The sequence below is a fragment of the Arachis hypogaea genome, chromosome 8, assembly GCF_003086295.3.
Source record: "Arachis hypogaea cultivar Tifrunner chromosome 8, arahy.Tifrunner.gnm2.J5K5, whole genome shotgun sequence".
NCBI classification, from domain to species: Eukaryota; Viridiplantae; Streptophyta; class Magnoliopsida; order Fabales; family Fabaceae; genus Arachis; species Arachis hypogaea.
In genome coordinates, this window is record NC_092043.1 from 34,577,989 (window position 1) to 34,600,619 (window position 22,631).

The 22,631-nt window shown below is 34.1% G+C and overlaps 3 protein-coding genes, 1 long non-coding RNA gene and 2 other non-coding genes across 16 annotated transcripts; 2 read left to right on the top strand and 4 right to left on the bottom strand.

Moving 5' to 3' along the window:
- Nucleotides 1-1,755: 1,755 nt before the first annotated feature.
- Nucleotides 1,756-5,294, top strand: LOC112707171 (transcription factor VOZ1). Of its 2 annotated transcripts, none has more exons than XM_025758797.3 (5): nucleotides 1,756-1,932; nucleotides 2,214-2,460; nucleotides 2,678-2,836; nucleotides 3,650-4,151; nucleotides 4,277-5,294. In XM_025758797.3, exons 2-5 carry the CDS (start codon nucleotides 2,239-2,241, stop codon nucleotides 4,747-4,749), a joined length of 1,356 nt encoding a protein of 451 aa, XP_025614582.1. In that variant the 5' UTR covers nucleotides 1,756-1,932; nucleotides 2,214-2,238; the 3' UTR covers nucleotides 4,750-5,294. The 2 variants fall into 2 exon arrangements, with proteins under 2 accessions (XP_025614582.1, XP_072057274.1); XM_072201173.1 differs by having other exon boundaries at nucleotides 1,802-1,932; nucleotides 3,653-4,151.
- Nucleotides 5,295-6,068: 774 nt separating this feature from the next.
- Nucleotides 6,069-8,108, bottom strand: LOC112707172 (ras-related protein RABA1f). The gene is made up of 2 exons (XM_025758798.3): nucleotides 7,558-8,108; nucleotides 6,069-6,698 (listed from the first exon to the last, which is right to left on the bottom strand). Exons 1-2 carry the CDS (start codon nucleotides 7,779-7,781, stop codon nucleotides 6,266-6,268), a joined length of 657 nt encoding a protein of 218 aa, XP_025614583.1. The 5' UTR covers nucleotides 7,782-8,108; the 3' UTR covers nucleotides 6,069-6,265.
- A 3,810-nt stretch (nucleotides 8,109-11,918) lies between these two features.
- Nucleotides 11,919-11,991, bottom strand: TRNAR-CCU (transfer RNA arginine (anticodon CCU)). Its single transcript has one exon. It is a non-coding gene; the product is annotated as a tRNA-Arg (tRNA).
- A 1,511-nt stretch (nucleotides 11,992-13,502) lies between these two features.
- On the bottom strand, nucleotides 13,503-15,050 carry LOC140174843 (uncharacterized). The gene is made up of 4 exons (XR_011864792.1): nucleotides 14,846-15,050; nucleotides 14,514-14,578; nucleotides 14,360-14,425; nucleotides 13,503-14,096 (listed from the first exon to the last, which is right to left on the bottom strand). It is a non-coding gene; the product is annotated as an uncharacterized lncRNA (long non-coding RNA).
- A 103-nt stretch (nucleotides 15,051-15,153) lies between these two features.
- TRNAA-UGC (transfer RNA alanine (anticodon UGC)) lies at nucleotides 15,154-15,226 on the bottom strand. Its single transcript has one exon. It is a non-coding gene; the product is annotated as a tRNA-Ala (tRNA).
- Nucleotides 15,227-15,249: 23 nt separating this feature from the next.
- On the top strand, nucleotides 15,250-21,288 carry LOC112707173 (pentatricopeptide repeat-containing protein At1g06270). 10 transcript variants are annotated; one of them, XR_011864796.1, is made up of 5 exons: nucleotides 15,308-15,385; nucleotides 15,584-15,658; nucleotides 18,652-18,746; nucleotides 19,417-20,027; nucleotides 20,918-21,226. XR_011864796.1 is itself a non-coding variant. In XM_072201205.1 (3 exons), the coding sequence occupies exon 3, from the start codon at nucleotides 18,867-18,869 to the stop codon at nucleotides 19,896-19,898; it is 1,032 nt and encodes a 343-aa protein (XP_072057306.1). In that variant the 5' UTR covers nucleotides 15,308-15,385; nucleotides 15,584-15,658; nucleotides 18,652-18,866; the 3' UTR covers nucleotides 19,899-19,985. The 10 variants fall into 10 exon arrangements, 5 of the variants coding, with proteins under 5 accessions (XP_072057306.1, XP_072057305.1, XP_072057303.1 ...); XR_011864795.1 differs by lacking the exon at nucleotides 20,918-21,226 and having other exon boundaries at nucleotides 15,250-15,385; nucleotides 19,417-19,985; XR_011864793.1 differs by lacking the exons at nucleotides 15,308-15,385; nucleotides 15,584-15,658 and adding an exon at nucleotides 15,844-16,586 and having other exon boundaries at nucleotides 20,532-21,288.
- Nucleotides 21,289-22,631: the final 1,343 nt, after the last annotated feature.

Consider the following 22,631-nt stretch of genomic DNA (forward strand, 5'->3'; position numbering starts at 1 on the left):
ACTAGGGTTCTTGCTTGCCATTTTTACTGTAAGGAATAAATTAAAATATTGTTAAGAGATAAAAAAAATATCAATAGATACACTCGAATTCGATTGATATACACCCAAATACCAGTCACATACACCCAAATACCAACCATATACACCAAAATACCAGTCACATATACCTTTATTATTTTTTGAATTACATGACATTATATGAGTTTAAAATTATTTTTAAAATTATATTCAAGTCAACCAAACCTACATAAAATGACACCAGAAGCACAAGACAATACTCTGTTACACTAGGTATAGAACAATAGCACCAGTTACACTCCAATTCGATTGATATGCACCCAAATATCAGTCATATACACCCAAATATCAGTTACATACACCTCTTTTATTTTTTGGGTTACATGACATTATATGAGTTCAAAATGATATTCAAATCAACCAAACATGCATAAAATGACACCAGAACCACAAGTACAAATTCAAGAACAATAGCACCAGTTACAGTCGAATTTACTTGAAATACAGTGAAAGTTTTGATTTATACAAACTCAGTTCCAAACATGTAAACATACACAAAAACACATTAAAATATACGTTAAATAGAACGTAAAACAGTTATCACCTATTGAACAGTTTGATGAGAGTAGTAATATCTATTTTCAACCAAGAACACATAATGAATCTACTTAATAAACAGGAATACGACGATATAGTGTTTCACATTCGAAATGAGAAACAGAAAAGTGAAAAATTTTGAAGATTAGTGAAACAGTACCTTGAATAATCTTTCGGTGTTTTTTTATGGAGATTTTGAAGTTTCTTATTGATTTCCTCGAGTGTTGGCGACGATTTTGACAGTTTTTTCAGAGTTTTCGAACGCGGTTTGAACTTTGACGGTTGTGGTTTTGATCGAGGAAAAAGAAGCGTCTTTCATAATGGTGACTTTGTAAGTGAGCGTGCTATGGAAATCGTTGAGTAGCGCATGTGTTTACACACCGATCGGATGGAGTCGGATTAGGTACTCGCGGATAGAGTACATATTGCCACATGCTTATACAGGTGATGCTCATTTTTATTGGATTTGGCTCAACTTACATGACTTGTAAGTAAAAAAAATTTGTATATGTAGCATGTCTAATCAATTAATTAGGATCAAAAGATAAAAATTAGTAGCTTCTAAAATGCTGCTTCGTAATAATATGTTAAAGATAAATTCTCTTATTAAAGGCCCACTACATTATGTAGTCGGCAGAGATTTATTTCTGGCTGATTTATATTTCAATATGACAACTTTTTTGTGTTTGTAAATAAACCAAACATAAATACAATATAGACTTTATTAAATTTAACTTTTGTTTATGAAAAATGATTTAAGGAGCAATGAGGGGCTAGGACTTCGTATTAAATCTAAATAGTACTTTTTAAGTTATTAGCCAATTTTGTATATAATATAATAAAAATAAAAAAAAAGTATAGAAAACTATGTTTAATATTCAAATCTCATTTGGAGTATTTAGAATTTAGGATTTAAAATTAAAAGTGTAACATTAGAATTTAAGATAAAAAAATAATTTTAAATAAAATTAGTTTGATTGAAAAAAATTAACACCTTAATTAAATTCTAATAATAATTACTTTATTATTAAATATCAAATAATCGCTTCCTCTTTTCAACATTTAGTATAGGAAGCTTACATTATGTGTGTTTATTATTAAATAAAAATAAATACTTATGAAAATATTCCTTTTTTTAATAACATTTTTTCCATAAGAAAAAATAATATTAATAATGAGTAATGACCAAAAAGATCCCTAATATACATACGCTAATGCAATGCGGTGCGAAGCTTTGATGGTAATGTAGCAGACACAAAGGAACAAGAGATCCCCTTCCAATTGTAGAAGAACTTGTATCTTCTGCCCTTCTTCAAGGTAATTCTCGTTTCCACGTTCTTGGACAACTTTCAATCATAATTGCGCTGTTGAAATTTTACAATTCAATTAGGAAGATGGACAATTTGGTGATTTCAGTTTCATTCCCAAAATCGAAACTTTTTCCCTCCCCGGTTAGGGTTTTGTGTAGTCAAGTCAACAACCCACTGCTTCCTTCCTCCAACTGATTATGATATATATTTTTTCTTAATTAGTTGATTATTCCATAAATTTAGCATCCATGTGTAAATACTGAATGCCGATGGTGATTCTAATTGCAGATAGTCTGTTTTCATAAATATTGCAATGATGAAAGACAACTTGAAGAACAAATGTGGATCTTCTTCTCATCAATCCATGAAGGAGAAGGAAAAGCACCATCTTGATAAAATTCAGGGAATTTTCATCAATCTTCAGTCTTCAAGGAAGGAGAATAGGTATAAAGACATTGTTATGTTTGAGGAGCAGATGCATCAACTGCTTAGAGAGTGGAAAGCAGAACTAGAGTCTCCAGCAACCTCCTTAGCTGTATGTTTATAATCATAGACATAGCTAATTAAGTATATATATCAGAAGTTATTTGTGATATGCATAATAGTTTTAGATTTAAATCGTTTGATTGTAATTATAGTTTACATAGGATTATGGTGTCGTTTGATCTATAAAACCAAATTGCTTGATCTTCCCACTTGGTGGGGCAAGGCTTGGGTTGTTATTGGTAATCAAATATGCTGGTTTTCTATAGGAAGGAAGCCTTGGCTCATTTCCGGGGGAGCTGGCTCAACTTTTGCAAGAACTTGAGGAGAACGATGATGCAATCAGTCCATTAGAAAAGCCTGAAACATTGAAGACTCAACTGCATCCTCACACTGTTCATGATGTGAACTATCCATCTTTTCATGAAGTGAGTTTCTGCCACTAGTTCTGGAAAGTCTATGTTGCCTGGCTGTTACTTTCATTTAGTATGCTTCTTAGTTCTCTTTTAGAATTCGCTAAATATGGATTGCATCTGTAAATAATGTTTTGGTGATCTTTTAAAGAGTTAAGATATGGAAACTTTTGCAAGATAAAGTGGTGCTTTTCCATTGCCAAGTATGGATTTCCATGGACCATGGGAGAAAGAGATCAAAGGATCAAATTGTTTAACTGTTTATGACATAATTATGTCAAGTGAAAGAGGGCATGATTCAAAATTAACTATAGTTTTAGGGATCCATTAGGGGAAAAGAGAAAAAGCAACAAAAAATGCATGATTAATTAGCTCTGTACAACGCATTGACTTAATAGTTTGGGTACTATTTTCATCGGTGTGATAGTTATATAGCTTAGTAGTAACAGTTATGTAAGTTTAGTGTCCTGATACACCGAGTCTAATTCATGTTGTGTGTTTTCTTTTCTCATCTTCTGTTCCGTTTAGTCCCAGTTATGTATTGTGTACTCTCAGCTTACTTTTGCAAAACCATAGTTCAATATATTTGAAAGTGTCGTTGAGAATTTTGGGAAGTGCATGCAGCATTGCTCTCGATTTCCTGTTTAGATTAATTTTAACTTGTTAAATTCGTAGATTTAGGTTATAAGCAGAACAGAAATTCTGTGATATAATTTGAAATAGAATATGCATGAACAGAATATTTGTAGTGTATTTAGTTTTATTTCGTGCTTTCACTGATTAATCTTGGATGCGATCAATAGCTGATGTGCACTTGGTATCTTGCAGAAGTCTTTTGATGATAGCCACATGCTACATGATACTTTTGAAGGATTTGGTCAGTTTGATGGCCCTGCTTCAACTCTACAAAGTGATACCTCAGATATGATTACTCAGTTGGATTCCCATACACTAGTTATCGAAGAAGGCTTTGATTATGGCCAATTTTTTGAAAATGAGGCCAAACAGTGTGAAGAGGATACTATGCCCAACGTTCTTCCAAATATCTGCCCTCCTCCTTCTGCTTTTTTAGGCCCTAAATGTTCTCTATGGGATTGTTTCAGACCTGCTCAAGGGTTGCAAATTTGCCAGGACTACTGCAGCAGCGGTCATGAGCTTTTGGCAAATAACGAGGGTCTTCCTGGAACGACCCCAATTTTGCGCCCTGGAGGCATTGGAGTAAAAGATGGCCCTTTATTTGCTGCACTTCTTGCAAAGACACAGGGAAAGGAAGTTGGCATCCCTAAATGTGAGGGCGCTGCTTCAACTAAATCCCCGTGGAAAGCTCCTGGTGTGTTCGTGAAGTCAATTACTGATAACGTTCTTACAATTTAATTTGTTGTTTAACAACAATCATGCTATCATCTGCAGTTTTATTGTTTGTGTTTAAATCAGTACTTTCTTCTGTTGTTGCAGAGTTATTTGATCTCTCTTTTCTTGAGGGTGAAACTTTGAGGGAGTGGCTCTTCTTCGACCAGCCTAGAAGGGCATTTGTGAGCGGAAATAGAAAGCAAAGATCACTTCCAGATTACAATGGGCGTGGCTGGCATGAATCAAGGAAGCAGGTGATGAAGGAACATGGGGGACATAAGAGGTCCTATTATATGGATCCCCAGCCCCTAAGCTATCTCGAGTGGCATTTGTATGAGTATGAGATCAACAACCAAGATAGCTTAGCATTGTATCGACTGGAACTAAAGTTTGTCGATAATAAAAAGAAAAGTCCTAAAGCAAAATTGACAAAGGAATCTCTTGCTGATTTACAAAATAAGATGGGAAAGCTAAGTGCTGATGTTTTGGGAGATGATGGAGGCACCGCTGACGGAAAAATAAAGGCCAAGTCTGAGAATGGTGGATCTCCTGAGCATGAAACAAAAAATCCAGAGTGATTTTGTTCTTGCCAAAATTCTCACTAACATGTACATACATAGGATAGGTAGCAGCATGAGGAAACTTCTAACATTCTCTGGTTAGAGGAACACAGTTTCCTTGTGGTAGATAGTGTCTCTGAGTCCAACGTTACAAGTTTGCATTGAATTTGACATTGTGCTGCCTTTGTTATCATTTAGGAAGATTCTGCATCCTTTTGGGGGGCATCAGTGGGAGCTCCCTTTTGTGGTCAAGCACCTCCCAATTCCTGACACAGCATCAATACAAATAGAACCATTAGGTTGCATGCCTTAGTTTTCTATTTTGTAGCAAGTTTTAGCATTGGGGTTTCATGGTGGTGGTGGCAAAATTGATCTTCTATGCAGATCATGTATGTTCTTAAAATGCGCATGAAGTTTGCTGCCATCTGGTAAATGATGCATTCTCATACAAACAGTACCAATTTTAGCATTAGTGGAGCAACATAATCGTGTAATTAAGTTATATTATAAATCTGTAATTCATGAATCTGCACTTCATTATTTTTGCTTTGTGGTTCTGTTCAGTGGCTTGTCTTTGTCAGTTACTTATTTACACAGGACAGTTTTATTGCTTTCTTATCGCCATTAATGAACTTTAAATATTGGATGGTAACTTTAATTCATTGTTTTGACAAAGAAGACATTCATTTTTAGAGTGCTTTTGAAATGATGAGTTTCTTGTGAAAAAAATTTGGTAATGCTAAATATTACTTGAATCAAATATTACTAGATTTCCCAAATATGTATTATCCTTAAACAATGCAAAGTGTATCACGTTATGTAAATTATGTTGGGATAAGGAAAATGAAAGAGCGATATCATTACATAGTGTGGAGCAAGGAATTTCATAAGTATAATATTATTACATGAAGGGGTTCGAGGAAAGCTGGAGATGCTTCGTCAGCACGTTGCTTCGCCATGAAACCAACCACTTGGTCCATGCTACGTACTACTGGTTCATGCACCAACAATTTGTCCAAGTTTGGAAACTGACAAAAAGAGCCAAACAGGAAATATATATATATAGTTCTTGTTAAAATCTCATTATTTTATTTTATTTCCATCTTTTAAGATATTTTAAATATTTACTTGATTTTAAGAACCAAAGATCCAACACACTTGTTTTTCTTCCTAATTCTCCACTACTATACGTCTATACCAATGTAAAATAAATATGATTCATAAAAGTCCTATTTGTAAATTAAATTTTTTTAATGAGTCATCCTAACCCAATTCAAATGAGTTAAAATCCACTACCTTAAATATTATCTTCAAAAACCAAAAAAAAAAAAAACACAAAAACCAAAAAGATACTCATTCATATCAATCAATAGAATATGCCAATACACCAAACTTCCCAAAATAAGTGGGAAAAAAATGTGAACAACAAAATGGTAAGGTATCAAACATTCATATGCATTCTAAAAAAAATTTCAGTATACTACTATTTCGCACTGTCTATGATGATGAATTGCTCTCTTTGATCTCTCACAAACTATGCCGAGCAGCAACCAGATTTCTTAACAGCTGAGACATCCTCTTTGGTTCCAAGATTTATGGTCTGTCCCTTTGGCAATGCTTCAGTGTCATTCACAGCCTCAAGGCTCTTCCTACTCACAACATTGTATATCTGAGTTAGCACTTCTGTGAAGGCACTGTCCACATTCAAAGACTCAAGTGCTGAGGTTTCCATGAAGTATATCTTCTCTCTCTCAGCAAACTCCTTGGCTTCCTCCGTTGGCACGGCACGCAGGTGCCGTAGATCCGCCTTGTTCCCCACCAGCATGACAACGAGGTTGGCGTCCGTGTGGTCGCGAAGCTCCTTCAGCCATCTCTCCACATTCTCAAAGGTCACATGCCTGCTGATGTCATACACAACCAATGCACCTACAGCTCCTCGGTAATAAGCACTTGTGATTGCCCGGTATCTGTGATAATTGAGAAGAAAGAAACAGATAAATATGGCATTCACCATTCAGGAATGAGTAAAGAATGTAGAATGTGTACACATATTTTGGAATATTAAAAAGAACGCTGATTAGAATATTAGACTAGACTAAACTAGACAATGCCACAAAGATTGTAGTATTACATAATAGGTTATTCCATAATCCTATGTAAACATAGAACTTTCTCTCTATTTCACAATTTGTGTAACACCATGTTCTTGTATTTGTAAGACCATTGTCACTAGCAGATTAAGATTGACCTTAATCGTCACATTATCTCACTTCAAAATGGTTTATTTTACCAGAGCCATTCACACAGAGCTAAGAGTCCAATACTCCAATGCATCAAGTATTGATCAGAATAATCATTGTTTAGGATTAACTCATCTTGACAAAAATTAACAAATTGCAAAACAACCAAAATAACACAATAATTTTGCATCCCACCCCACCCAGATCCAATGGATTGAACATCAAGCATTCCTACACACTCAACCCCCCCCCCCCCCCACACTAAGGGAATCAATTATCCAACTTTAGCACATCGATGATCCATCAAAACCATATCATTAAAGCATAAAGAGAAAGAACTAGCACCATCATTGGCAGTCACTAATCAATCCTACTCCAGATTTCAGAATCCCCTGTTTCATTGATCAGTGCCCAGATCATCAAGATCAAACCCAACAATACCTCTAAACATAACAAGATCACTCATTTTCGAAATTTACTCAATTCAATTCATCATCGGGAAACAAATCTTACACATAGCATTGAGCAAAAACAAAAATCAAAAAGAGAAGAAGAAAGATCATGAATTGAGGAAAAAAGAAAAGACCTTTCTTGGCCAGCAGTGTCCCAAATCTGAGCCTTGACGATCTTGTCGTGAACATGGACGGTTCGGGTGGCGAACTCGACGCCAATGGTGGACTTTGAGTCCAAGGTGAACTCGTTCTTGGTGAACCTGGACAACAGGTTCGACTTCCCAACGCCTGAGTCTCCGATCAGCACCACCTTGTACAAGTAGTCGTACTCTTCCTCTGCTTTGTAAGCGCTACCCATTTTTTTGAAGAACTAAAAGATTTCGATTGGAGTTTGAATTGTGAGTGTTCTTGCCTTTGTTTGTGCTGATCGAAAATTCAGCGTGGGGTTTCTTTCTCTCTTGATTGTTGTTAAGGGCCGTTGAGTTTGGTGTTGTTCAGGGTTTAAAGCTTGAAACTTTTTTGAATTTGTAGTTGAATTGTAGAAGACAGTACACGGAGAGAGAGAGAGAGAGAATGAAGAAAGGCGCGTATTGAAGAAGAGAAGGAGAAGCCTTCAAAGCTCAAATGATGAATGATCTCTTCTTATTTAATACTATTTTATTTTCTTTGGTAAAATGATCATTAATAAATTAATAATTAACAATCATAATATTAATAAAGTAATGATGCTGTCAAGTGGGGGATTTGTTGCTTTGTTTGCGTCTCTTGTTGTACTATTCCTTCAACATCAAGATTCAAGGAAATCAATGTTACTTATCTAAATGATAAAAGTAGAAAAAATATATTGGGCAAAATAAAAAGTAAAAATTGCCCCCAAAATAAGAAACTTGAAAATGGATTTGTGTGATTATTTTGGCTATGCAATAAATTTTAAAAAGTGTTAAATTGCATGTGAGATTGGAGAATAATACATGACCAGAGAAGGAGAGAAGAAATTAGATAATGAAACTTGCATTAATGAAGAGTCTCAAAGAATACAAGCTTTATGACTATTTATTTATAACTACACTAACTGTCACGCTAACTAATTCTGTACACCTCACTAACTAACTCTGTACAGCTTACCAATTATACAACTAATTGACATTAAATAACAGTAGTGGCAATAATGATATCAAGTAACACTCTCTCGTAAGTTTGCATTGTTGGGGGAAAAAAGGTTCAACAATTCAAGCTTAGAATATGCAGCATGAAAGGGACCGGAGCAAAGGACTTTGTAAGAATATTTGCTGCTTGATTGTGGGTATGGGTGGAAACAGGCCAGGCCAGGCCAGGCTTTGCTCTTAACAGGCCTGGCCTGTCATACAGTTGATTGGCCTGAGCCTGGCCTGCAGCCTGTTATAGGCTCTTTATAAAGTACTAGGCCTGGCCTGTTATTCAGCCTGGCCTGGCCTGAAGGCCTGATAAATTTTTTTACAAAAATAAAAATATTATTTAAAAAAATTATTTTTTAATAAAAATAGTTATATGTAATATGTCATATATTTAATATTTATAAAAAAATTTAAACTTTTAACATATTTAAAATATACAAAAATATTTATAATAAAATATAATAAATTTAAAATATCCCATAATTTTATTAATAATAAATAATTATTTATATATTTAATTATATTTTAACAGGCCCAGGCAAGCCTGACAAGCCTATAAGGTTAATTAGTAAGTCTGGGCCTGGCCTATTAATGTATTAAGGCTTTTAAAAGAGCCTGGGCCTGTACCTATTTTATAACAGGCCAGGCCAGGCCAGGCCAAACACAGGCCAGGCTGCAGGCCCCTGGCAGGCCGCCTGGCCTTTTTCCACCCCTAATTGTGGGTTGAAATGGGGAGAAAGTGGATAAGCTTTTCTTGTAGCTTGTCACGAACTGTGTGGCAATCAATTTCTATATACTTTGTCTGCTCGTGAAATACAGGATTAGTGGCAAAATAGATTGCTGAATTGCTTCACAGTATATATTGATTGGTTTTTGAATTGGAGTACCAAGATTATGAAGAACATAGCTTAACCACTGAGCTTCTCGGGTTGTCAATGCCAAAATTCGATGTTCAGTTTCAGAAAAGGAGGTTGCAACTGTAAGTTATTTCTTGCTTTTCCATGTTACCAAAGAGGGTCCCAGGTAGAAACAATATGCAAAAGTAGACCTGCGAGAATCAGGGCATCCGGCCCAATCAGAATCCGAGAAACCGATGAGGTATAAGTCCGACTTTGCCGAAAAGAAGAGACCTGTAGCTAGGGATCCCTTCACATAGCGCAGTACTCGATGAGCTGCCTTTAAATGTCATTATTCCATAAAATACTTTGATATATGTCAGGTCTCAAGGAGAGATTAATCCAGGCAACTACATACATGTTGCATTGTTGTCATGCCTTAAAATTTGGATCCGTTCTCTCAGGCTTCAAAATCGTACCATCAACAAATTCGAATTTGTTTTTAGAATAAGGTGCATTCATCATAGCTTTGCTCCATGCACTATAATTCGAACCAATAAGTGTGACATTGGTGATAGGTATACCTGGATTTTCAGACGGCAAAATGTAGTAAGGACTTGAAAGATCTTGATTCAGATTTGTCTTGTTGAGATGACTCTGGATCTGTGCAACTTGACTGAAGAATGCCGCAAACTGTTGAGCATCCATCGCACCAACACCTCCAGATCCAGATCCGCTTCCTAATTTCTCAGCCATAAGTGCGAGTTTCACGTCGGGTTCACCAATTGACTCGTAACCTTTTTCTCTCAATCTCGTTGATCGGAACACTTTGTTACGTCACCGTAAAGAAAGGTGAGTTATGAAGCTCTCATCAAACACTGTTGTGCGAGTTCGAGAGAGAAGAAGAAAAGAAAATAGACGAAGAAATGAAGAATGAGAGGAGATCAATCGAAGAGGAGAGTTTCAGATCGAATAGAGGAAGGCAATTCCAGATCTGATTGAAGAAATGAAGAATGAGAGGAGATCAATCGAAGAGGAGAGTTTCAGGTCTGATCGAGAAAGGCAGAGAAGAATAGAGAAATTGCGTTATCTGTGAAGCCGGACTCTTCAAATTTTCTCAAATCACGCCAAATGATCGTGAATTAGAGAACAAGCTATCTATTCTTCAATCTACAATCTCTATGTCCCTCCATCCACGCTCACTGCACCATGTTAAATTGCATGTGAGATTGGAGAAGAATACATGATCAAAGAAGGAGAAAATAAATTAAGTAATGAAACTTGCATTAATGAAAAATCTGAAAGAATACAAGCTTTATAACTATTTATTTATAACTATACTAACTATTACGCTAACTAAATCTGTACACCTCATTAACTAATTCTGTATAGCTTACCAACTATACAACTAACTGATATTAAATAATAGTAATGGCAATAATGATATCAAGTAACAAAAAGAAAGACCAAAAAAAAAAAGAGAAGGATATACAAATACATAATGCTCTAAATGCTTAACTAAAAGAATCCTCTATATCTATTAATATTGATTTTTTTTTTCCGCTTGAGAGGAGAGAAAAGGAGGGAGTTAGATTCTTCAAAGTGAATAAATTTGGAAAATGATAAAATGAGGGGACAATTAATTATCTAAAAAAAAATTATTTATACATAAAAAAATTATTAAAATTAATTTTTATATATTTATATATGAATATATTATATTGTTTAACTCATTTTTAATATGTATTTTATACTGTAATTACTTTTTACTTTTTGTGTACACTTAACATAGTTATTAATTATCATTAGGGATTTTTTTAATACAAATGAATCTCACAACATAATTCAAGTGTGATTATCTATTATTTCATCACTTTATAATTCTCTTTATTTTAGAACAAATAAAGTTTATTTGAGAGTACTTTACTTGAAACCCTTATAGAAAGAGATGTCTTGAATTAACCAAGTAAAAGAAAATGTACCTTTTTACGTTTTAACATACTTATATCCAATAAATAAATTAGCTTTTAGTTGAATTATTTTAACATACTTGTATCCAATAATATTACAATTTTTTGTTGATTAAGAAGTTATCCATCTTCATTCTTCAACAATATGACTAGTTGCATATTGAGACTTTGAATTACTAAAATGGATATACCTCTCTAACAGTTTTTTTTTCCTTTTTACATTTTGCCAAGAATTAAGCTTATAACAAAGTGTTCTAAAAAATATACCATTTGCTAACTCTGTCAAATCTAGTTGGTTGGCAAGACACATTTTAAGTAGGGAAATACTATGTCATATCATTCATTCTCATTATCATACTTCATTTATAATGCAAATGCTATATTATTCAATACTAATATATCGTGTGACAATTTGCTACACGGAAAAGAAAATGTCTGGTCATCGCTATATTAAGGCTGCGATTAAGCCAAAGAATGTTCAATTTGTGTAAGGTGTGAACACAAATAAAAAAACATTTTATTCGGTATATATAAACGCGCCAGGTAGGGGTCGAACCTACGACTTTCTGCTTAGGAAATAAACGCTCTATCCACTGAGCTACAAGCGCTTCTATAATAGCATCTTTGATATTATTTTCTTAATCACATTTCAATAAAGAGGAGATGATGTTTAGGTATTTGGAGCAAGTTTCGGTGCCTGCCATATCGGCTTTAAAAGTACCAATATCTCTCTTAATTATTCTTTCGGTGTGTCTTAATATTCATTTATCCTTAGGTATTGAATATTGATATCCTTTTAAGATATTGAGAGTATTATAGAAAAAAAATTAAAGATTTTGACGCTTAAGTTAGAAGAATTTTAGAAGTAAAGGTTAGGTTTATGTGAATGTGTATGAAGTGACCAAAATCATATTTAACATGGTAAAAATTTAGGTGCAGTTAATTTCACGTGAAATTGATATCTGAGAGATGTTAGATAAAAATTTAGTCAAATCAGTCAAATCATCTAACAACTCTCAAATATCAACTTTATGTGAAGTCGATTTCCACCATTTGTAAGAAGGTTGTATATGGTGGAAACAAAATTCAAATATGATGAAATTCTATTTAATAAGTCGTTAGATTATTACTCAGGTCCTTAATCCTATGTGGTTTGGGCTGTGACCTGTGAGTTAGACAACTTTTATAGGTTGATTTGATTAGTTGATGGATTCGAGCTCATAGGAACATCCAAATAGATAACTTCATTATAGAATATTTAATTCTTTATTGGACATCAATGGATCAAATTAGAATCGAAATGCATTAAGGGCTAGTTATTTTCACAAACTCTACGTCCGACCATTTGTCCTATCTATATATGATGTGAAATTCCGGGATTAGATCCTTTTATTTTTTTTTTTCAGTTGAGAAGGTATTCTTATCATATATTTTATATGTGAAACAAAAAAAATGAAGGATAAAATATTAAAGGGTTAAATATTATACTTTACATCTTTAATTGAAAAAAAAAGAAAAAGTTTATTTTGGTAAAAAAAAGATGTTAAAAAATCATTAGAATTTATTATTTTTGGCCATTAATGTCTAAAAGTATGTTGTTAGGCTATTAAATTAAAAAAATTAAAATAAAAAAATTGAGTTAATAATTAAATAATAACTAAAAACAATAAATTTCATAAAAATTTCAGCTTTGTGACACAGACACTATCGTAATTCTTAATGGCCATTACGTGAGTCTTGTTAAACAGAAATTGACAAAACGTAATAATTTTGTAGGTTGCATATACATCATCTAAAATTTGATTGATGCTAATAATTGCGACAATAATTAACACAATCACTTAAAAAATTTCTAGCTAAGAAAAACAAAAGTGTTGAGCAACATATATAGAAGTGATGAACTGAAGATGATGAAAGTATTGTATATATTTTTTATACGACAAAATTTGTCTTCAAAAAATGATAAAGACTAAAGAGTTCGTAATACGCGTTCAGGAAGAGTAATACAATCAAAGTAAAGAAATTTGAAAAGAGAGTTTCAAATTATTTTACATGATAGAGAATCAAACACGAACACCAATGATACAAAATAATAGGATAAATAAGATAAGAATTGAAATTAAATAAAAAAGATATATTGAAATTGAAATAGAAACAAAAATGATAGATTGAAATTGAGTACAAAGAGAATCACTCTACTTCTACCCAATTTTTTGACGCAACAAAAAAGTGACTCCTTAACCTAACTTGTCAACGCCATAGTTTGGGAATTGAATCGAAGAGACTCCTCAACCTTCTATTCAATTATCCAATGCAACAAGAGAGGGACTCCTCAACCTCAATTGTCCACACCATGGTTTCATTACGAAACCAAAAAGGTTTAGAAACCTCTAAATCATTCTATACTACGACTACAATAGTTAATGAGGTATTTATAACCTTTTATTAGGTTAAAACAAAGAAAAACCCTAAAACCCATAGACATAGGGCCCAATAGTAATTATATAAACAAAATCAAAATATATTAAATAAAATATTCTAAAAATGTAAACTAAAATATATTCTAAATAACTCTTGAACTCTTCATATCACGAATATTTGAAACACGTATCAACCAATTAAAGAAAAATGGATGATCTTGTCTTCCTTTTTCTCTTTGGTTTGGCGGCTGCAAAACAACCTTGATTGCAGCATCAAATACGACCTTCACATTCTGAAATATTGCAACAATGACATAAAATTATGCTAATGTTAAAAAGTTATTAGTTTATACATATATTCTCAAGTTTGTAATACAAAATCAATATCCCTTCGTATGATGAATATATCTGTGATGAATTATTTTCATACATGCATTCAGTGACTTGAAAGAAAAAATAGAATAGGATTGGCATTCAGTCCATGTTAAAATTACAAAGGATTTCAAAATTAACATTTAAAGCGAAAAAAAAAAATACGTATTAAATATATATAAACCTGTTGAGTCTTTGAGCTGCATTCTATGTATACAGCAACACCAATTGCCTTCTTCAGCTCTTCTCCCTGTCCAAAATATTTTAAAAAATTTAATAGTTATTAAAGGAGAAACAAATTTAACAAATAATGAATTTTATTTAGAAAATTGACTTACTTGGGAAGTAGTTATAGGTGTAATTTCAGGATGATCAATCAAATAGTTCCTGTCTTCTATTAAATCTGTAACCAATTATAATTATTGAATTACTTGCAACATAATATAGATAAAAAATTATCAAGTATTTCAATGATCTTATGATACCAAGTTTTGTTCCTACAAGAACAATTGGCACAGTTGGAGCATAATGTATTAGTTCAGGAATCGCAAAAAAATTAGCCTAATATCAGATTCTTCTTTTTGGAATTCTAACATGCCATATATACAATATAATATAATATCATATAGTAATTAAGGTAGACATATTGGGTATTTTGGGAATAAATAACCTTCTTAGAGATATTTTCATAGCTGGCTCTGCTGAGAAGGGAAAATGCAAGCAAGAACACATCTGCTGCTCTGTAACTCAAAGGCCTAATTTGTTATAATCCAATAATAACTAAACATAAAGACAACTCTGCATGTGAGCTTAGACCATAGTAATATATTAGGAATCATAATCCTAAAGAAATATAAAAATAAGCAAAAGAGAGTGGTTTTATAAGCAAAAGAGAGTGGTTTTATAAGGAAAAGAGTGAATAATTGTGTGTTTTAATTATAATTCTTTTGAATAACATTCAAAATAAATAATCTCTTGTGGAGATGCGGGGGATCGAACCCCGTGCCTCTCGCATGCAAAGCGAGCGCTCTACCATTTGAGCTACATCCCCATGTTGGCATGTAAGAGTTCATAAGATTTCTTAACGAAATAAGAATGATCACAGCCCTAAGTGAAAGAGAACATAATGCATCACTGCTTCTTGTTGCGCGCCTCGCCTCGCCTCGCCTCGCCTCAGCCGCCCCCTCCCCTTTCCCCAAGCTCACTGCATGTACGCATTAACCAATAGCTACTGTTAATTTCATTTTTTTTTTAAATTGAAATTCTGCAATAACCAAGTTAATTGAAAAAAATTATTTTGAAAAAATTAAATTAAAGTCTGATTATAAATTGTATCGTTATGCATTTAGGATTAAAAAAGGTCATGAATGCTCAATGGTTTCTTTGATTTTGAATATCTTTTATGCAGTACTTGGAGGAGCTTCTGAGATCAACCCTCTTTTGTGGGGTTGCCTGTGGTGTAAGCATAGTTATGCTTGTCGAGGTAATTTTATCTCCCTGTTTAGTTTAGTGCATATGAGTTTTCCAATAATTGGTAATAAAGCTGTTTTTTTATGTTACTGAATATATAGTGACATTATTAAATTTTTTGATAATTAAAGATAAAAAAATATGTGAATTATTCGTTATAGATTTTTAATTGATGCATTTCCTAGTCATGAAAATATTATTGGTAAGGTAAATGGAAAAAAATGGAGAACAATTTTTTAGGTTGGGGACTATTATCAACATACTTTAGTTTTTCACTTATATTCATGGTTTTGAAAATTAGACTGGATCAATCGGTCGAACCGATTCAATTGCAAACCAACAACATTAACAGTCCAGTCAAGTATGTAAAACTGTTGATCAGAAAATCGGTGAAACACCGTTGAATAGGACGAGAACCGGCCGGTCGGACTAAATCAGAACCTGGCCGGTTTACAGAAAAACGGAAGCTCCTCATTCGCCCTTTCTCCCTTTCTTTCTTTCATTCAGAAAGAGATCACGCAAACCCAGCCAAAAAACTACACCACCGCCGCAAGGAGTGGCATACTGCCGCCGTCCGTCGCACTCAAAGTTCGCCATCCGTCCGTCTATCTAGCTTCCCTCGTGCTCCAAGTCTTCAACCCCTGTTCGTTGTCACCGACGCGGCTGCTTCCTCGAGCTCGGCGTCCGTCGTCTTTGTCTGTTCAGCCGCGCTTTCGTCGCCGTTTGTTTGCCGTTCAAGTTCGCGTCTTCGTTCAGCTGTCGTCTTCGTTCGCGTTCTTCGCGGTTCACGTTCGCTCGGCGTTCACCGTTCGCGTTCACTCGCCGCTCACCGTTCGAGTTCGCATTCGCGTTCGTCTGGAAGCCACGCTGCTCTGCTTCAAACTCTGCGACCAACCCGCGCGCTCCACCTAGCCGTCGAACTGCTCTCTTTTGTCGCCGCCGTGAGTTCCCTAAACCCGCCACCAGACAATACACTCACACAACACCAATACTCTGCTTCAAACTCTGCAACTTCTGATTTCTATTACAATAAGTAACTATTTGATTTGGTAGTGGTTTGGATTTTTTGATAGACTGAATTCAAGTTACAATAGTTATGTTCTCTTCTCTATCGTATTGATATTAAGTTTTGAATTCTCTTATTTCGTTTTAATTTTACCGCACTCAACATGTTTGATGAAATGCTTTAACCATATTTCTGGTTGGTTTTATAATTTCTAGCTTTTAGAAACTTAGTAAGTTGATTGCATGTGGAATTAGAATAATTGGATCTTAGTAATTAGGAAATTTTAGCTGCACAAATAGCATCTTTGCAGAAAACATATTAGCATGATGATTCCACTTGCATTAGTGTTCTTCTGGTAAATCTTAACTGTTATTGTGAACTTGTTAATTTCCCAATTGTTCTTATGTTGTTGTTCTGTTGTTCTTCTGTTATTTTTATTTTTTTTGTTGTGATTTTCTGTTCTTGAACTTGTTAAGTTGATAATTTGCTGAATTGTTGGGCTGCTGTTGTTTTAATTTGCTAAATTGTTAGGTTTCTGTGATTTAATTTGTTGGATTTTCTATTTAGGTCTTGTTCTTGATCATTTGCTAAATTGTTGTTGTGTATTTATTGTTGTCTTTGAGATTATTGCTTGATATTGGTTATCATTGATTTATTATATGCTTCATGTTTTTATTGTTTTCTTCTTCTGAAGGAAAAAAAAAATCTGTTTTCATTGTTTTGTTGATTGTTTGTTTTGTTTCAGAAATCAATTTTTTGTGATCAATGCTCAAACTCTGAATGTTGTTCTGTTTTGTTTTAAGGCTGTGTTTGGAAGAGGTGATGATTTCTGAGTATTGTTTTTTTTTTATTTTAAGGCTGTGTGTTTTGTTCAATTTTCATTTTGTAGGAAATTCTGAGGTATATAAGAATTAAGAAAGAAGACTATTTCAATGGTATTACTCTGTTGATTCTGGTCTGCTACAAGCTTGAACATAGAATTGAAGAGAGAAACCCTTTATTATTTCATCATTGGCCTATTTTTGGCATTGCATATTTTTGTAGTTTGTTTATTTATAGAACTAGTTGTTTATGATCCCCTTTTGAAGTAAAAAAATGCTGTAGAAGAGTGTTTAGAACCAGTTGCTCTATTCATTGAATTTTTATAGAATCAGCTGTTGTTTATTATAAAATGATTTTCGGTTGAACCACAGTTGAACTAGTTGAATCAGTAAACCAGTAACTAGAGCGGTTCGATAACCGGTCCGGTTTTCAGAACCTTGCTTATACTTGATTTGTTGAGTCCAAATTCTAGCAAAATATCTGACTCTTGGTATATGGATCTGTTCTTGCAAATTGATGAGTTGGAACTTGTATAAGATAAATTTGTATCAATGTTCAACTCTGCATTTTAAGTTCCATTGGCAGCAAGTTGTTTTTCATTCTTTTTTAGTTTAGGATTTATAGAGACCCGGTTTTATTGTAGTCGAAAGTAATGAGGTTTCATCGGCTCTAGAACCAGGTAAGGGTCTTGGACCCAGTCAATATTTAGGGTTGTGTCTGGGCCCAGACAAATCTGGTTTCATCCGGTCCATGAACACCCCCTAGTGAGTAGCGATGCACTTTTTTAAGACAAGTCCAAAGGTTCTTCCTTTAATTTACTTGCCTCCCTTGTGCAAGCAAAATGGATTTTTTATCTGTAATTCTTTTATTATTGAAAGGAGCTAAAATTAGTTTAGGTTAGTATGCAATGGCGTGGGAAATTGGTTGTTGTTGTTGTTGTTGTTTTGGTAATTTTTTATTGTTAGTTGGGATTATGAAAATACTATAATGTTTATTTGTTTGCCCTTATGTTTTTGATAAATTATTTTCAGGTGCGCCACTTGCAAATTATGCAAAATGGGATTTTGGAGGATGACCACTAATGATTATTTGATTTTGTATCGATGATGATGTTATATGACTTTATACACAAAAAGTGATTTTTCTTTGCCTAAGTGTTCTGATTTCTTTACTTTCAGCTGAATTATGATTAACACATGACCATGACTCAAAATCTATTTGGCTGCTCACCAAGTGTTTGCCAAAAGTCCTCTACGAACAGAGGAAAACAAAGGTGCTTTGTTATTAACTTCCATCTATTTGACTCAAATTATCTCCTTTTTTGACTAACTTCGAACAGGATTCATGTTTCTTGAGTCACAAGGTGCCTTGGGAGTATATTAATTCACCAAGAATGGTCATTGCAGTTACAATGCATAGGTTTCTTTTACCTTTTCACCCTCTTTTGAACCAGTGCCATTTGGTACGTTCGGTGTCATCACTGCAAAAGCTTGAGAAGGATATTAGAGCTGAAGTGGAAGCCAAAAACTATGTTAAAATCCCTGACCTTCTCATTCCCTTAGAGTCCTGCCATAGTTCAAAGAATAATCCTTTTTCTTTCTTTTCTTCATTTTCCCAGAACATGCAAGTGCAAGTTATTGATGAAATGTTGCAATCTTTTATACCTCTCAGACCTCGCTCTAAGCCTAAGATAGCCCTTTCCTTCTTGCTAACTTACACCCTCCAAAGTTCTCATCCGCTCCCAATTGCACTTGCTGTCCTACAACGGACTCTGCGTTCTGGCTGCTTTCCAGTTCCTCAGACACATGTTCTCCTCACTTCTGCTTGGTTGGATCACCGTTGTCTCTCTCATTCTGTAGCTAATGTTTTGCTTGAGATGCAGTCAATTGGATATCATCCTGACTGTGGGACTTGTAATTATCTACTATCGTCTCTTTGTGCAGTTGGTCAATTGGCAGAGGCAGTTAAAGTCTTGAATGGCATGGGTGGAGCAGGATGTATTCCCGATTTTAATAGTTATGGCATTGTAATTGGTGCAATAAGCAGAGCCAGAAAGACTGCTGAGGCAGTGGACTTGATGAAGCAAATGGTTGTGAAATATGGGTTGACTCCAGGACAGGGAACACTAGTGAAACTGTTTGCAGCATTGCGGGCAAACAGGGAGATATGGAAAGCTGTTGAGATGATTGAGTTACTGGAGAAAGAGGGTCACTCTGTTGAGTTCGAGAGTTATGAGGCAGTCATTGAAGGGTGCTTGGAGAAACATGAGTATGTTTTAGCTGGAAAGGTTGCAATGGGAATGACAGAAAGAGGTTTTATACCATATATCAAGTCCAGGCAGAAAATAATTGAAGGCCTAGCTAGCATAGGAGAGTGGAAGATAGCTTGTGCTGTGAGACAAAGATTCACATCACTAAAATCTTAGCTTTGAAATTATTTAGAATTGTCAAATAACAATTCTTGATGTTGAAGGAGTGACTACGTAATGCAATAAAATTATGGATTTTCAAAATCTATCGAGCTATAATCTTTGAAGTTAAAGCATGAAAAAAATGTAAGTATATATAACACAGCTGGATTTTCTTTGAGCTTTTGAATACATTCCATTATAGCATGACTTTTTAGCGATATTAGTCTCATAGGATTGTCTAAGAAAATGACTGACGTAGAAGTTTGTCGCAGAAATAAATGCACTATATTATTAACTGCTCTATGTCATGTCGTTTTTGCTCTAGTGTTACATTGTTTTTTCTTTTACTAGTTTTCACATTCAATACATGTAATTCATATAGAATCAATGGACTTAGATTTAGTTTATCTTTTCACTGGAATTGGTTAAGCTATCTTCTCTTTCATTTGTTGAAGTTTTGTTTACTTTTTTTATAATATTATAACTTCTCCTTCCCCCATTTTGTTCCTAACTTTTGGTCCCCAAAATGTTTCCTAATCTTCTTGCATGTTACTCAATTTCATATGATTGTTTCGAGGCCATAGTTGAACCCTTCTAAAGCTTTGTAATAATCTTCTTGAGCTAACATGTTTCATTCTATAATCACAGCCTGTCACTAGGCCACAATACTGCTTCATCTGTGATGACAGAATAGCTAGCATCCGTAGTAATGCCACAAGTCCCATCTTCGTCCATGGTTTCACGCTTCATCCTAATATAGCCAGCTTCGCCCCAGTTACTTGCCCATGAGTTTTCCTCTAGTCAATACTTGATAGTTGAAACCTTGTTCTCCATATCCAACTATAGTCACAGCATGATTTAGGTCCCTTCCACAATTTCCTGAAAAGACACTGCTTGAATAAAGTTGAAATGGCAAAACAGACTTCCCATTCTTCTCTATGTTGTGCATTTCTGGCCATGTCATTTCAGCCAACTTTCATATCTGCTGCTCAAGATTTTGTTTACTTCAGATGAATTATTCTTGTGGCTTTCAGAACATGCATTCGCAGTTATCCATAGATTGCACGCTACAAGGGCACAGGATTTTACTAATCTTCATGGCTTGTCTTAGTGCAAATTGGAGAACAAGAATCTGATTTGATTTGATTTTTACTATGAACAATCTGCTTTTATTCTTAAAGAATATAGAGGGTAAGACTCTTGTCTTTCTTAATGCTTTTATTGTTTACCCATTTCAATGCATGCTCATTCTTTTTAGAGGCATTGCGGCTGCATATTTATGTTCTTGTACCGATGGCTTTCAATTCTTATGCTTCTGAGTTTTAACAAAGCAAGGATTCTGTGTACATTTATTTTGCATGACCAAGAAACATAAGGTCTTGAACTTGCACAAGGGTATTCTTTTTCTTCCTCTAACTGAATTATGTCACCTTTCAGTGTTTTCATGGGTGTGAATTGACCGCTCTAGCCAAGTTTTACATGAGCAATGAGTAATAGATTTACTCACTCTGTATTAAAAGCTGTTTCACACACCTTCTATTATTGGATTTATTGCAACTTTATTCAAAGTGGGAGTCACATCCTATCCAATAAGGGTAAATGATAAGGATGTGAGTAAAGTACAGTGCAAAAGGTTTCTATGACTAATGAAAAACAGATTCAAGTAGCATTATTTAAGTGGGAGATGGTATGCAATAATGTCAACATAATTTCGGAAATGTATATATAAAGATGCAGGGATAATGAATCAGTGATAGCTGTCTATCCCCGCTAACTTCATGCCAAAGCCAATGGCACATGGGTATTTTTTGTAAGCTCAATACAACATTGATTAACAACTTGGATTGTTTGAACTCTGCAATAATATACTCCATAGTATACTTAAGGATATGATTATCAGAATATTCTGTATAATCACTTGACAGTCTTTGTTAATAGTGAAGCAGCTGAAAGCTAGACTTGGAAACTTATTAATAGATATCAATTCTTGGATTAAGTTCATTTTTAAAGAAAAAGGGAAATTCCTTCATTAGAAAATTAAATTAATGGCATTTGGGTTCTTAAAATCAACATATTGAGAGACATAATTAGTCACCAAAAAAAGAAAATATTGAGAGTCATAATTAAACGTGGCTTTTTTTTTTGGAAGGAAAATGCAAAATTGCAAACTATATTTGGGATTCTTCTCTTCTCAATCAATTAGTTGGGATTCTCTTCTTTGAGTTATTATTAGTTGAGATTCTTTTCTTCAAGATTGGTTGGAATTCATTAGCGAGAACTAAGTTACCCTTTTTTCTTTTTATCTCCAAAGTAGACAATATAATATGGCGAAACGAACAGATGTTGCAATCATGATTGGCATCATGATTGTGGATGATGAATTATTGTCAGTTCATTTTTCTTCCGTTTATTGAAAATTTGTGATTATGTTTTAAAATAAATTAGAAAATCAGAAAATAAAAATAAGAATGATCATAATTCATAATTGGCCAACGCCAACTGGCTCTAGTAATCCTTCTCTTATGGATGGGATTATAGTATTCTTGTTCTTGTTCATTCTAAAAATAAATAAATATCTAATTCGAGTCTTGTATTTAAAAAAAAAAACACAATTTTTAACAAAAACTAAATGACAAAATGGCCTTTAATTATGTAATTTTTTTAGATATACTTATCTTTTTTCACCCAAAAATTATGATTGAGAACTGACGGAGGGCTTAAAAAATACACGGAAATGCAAGAGCTAGC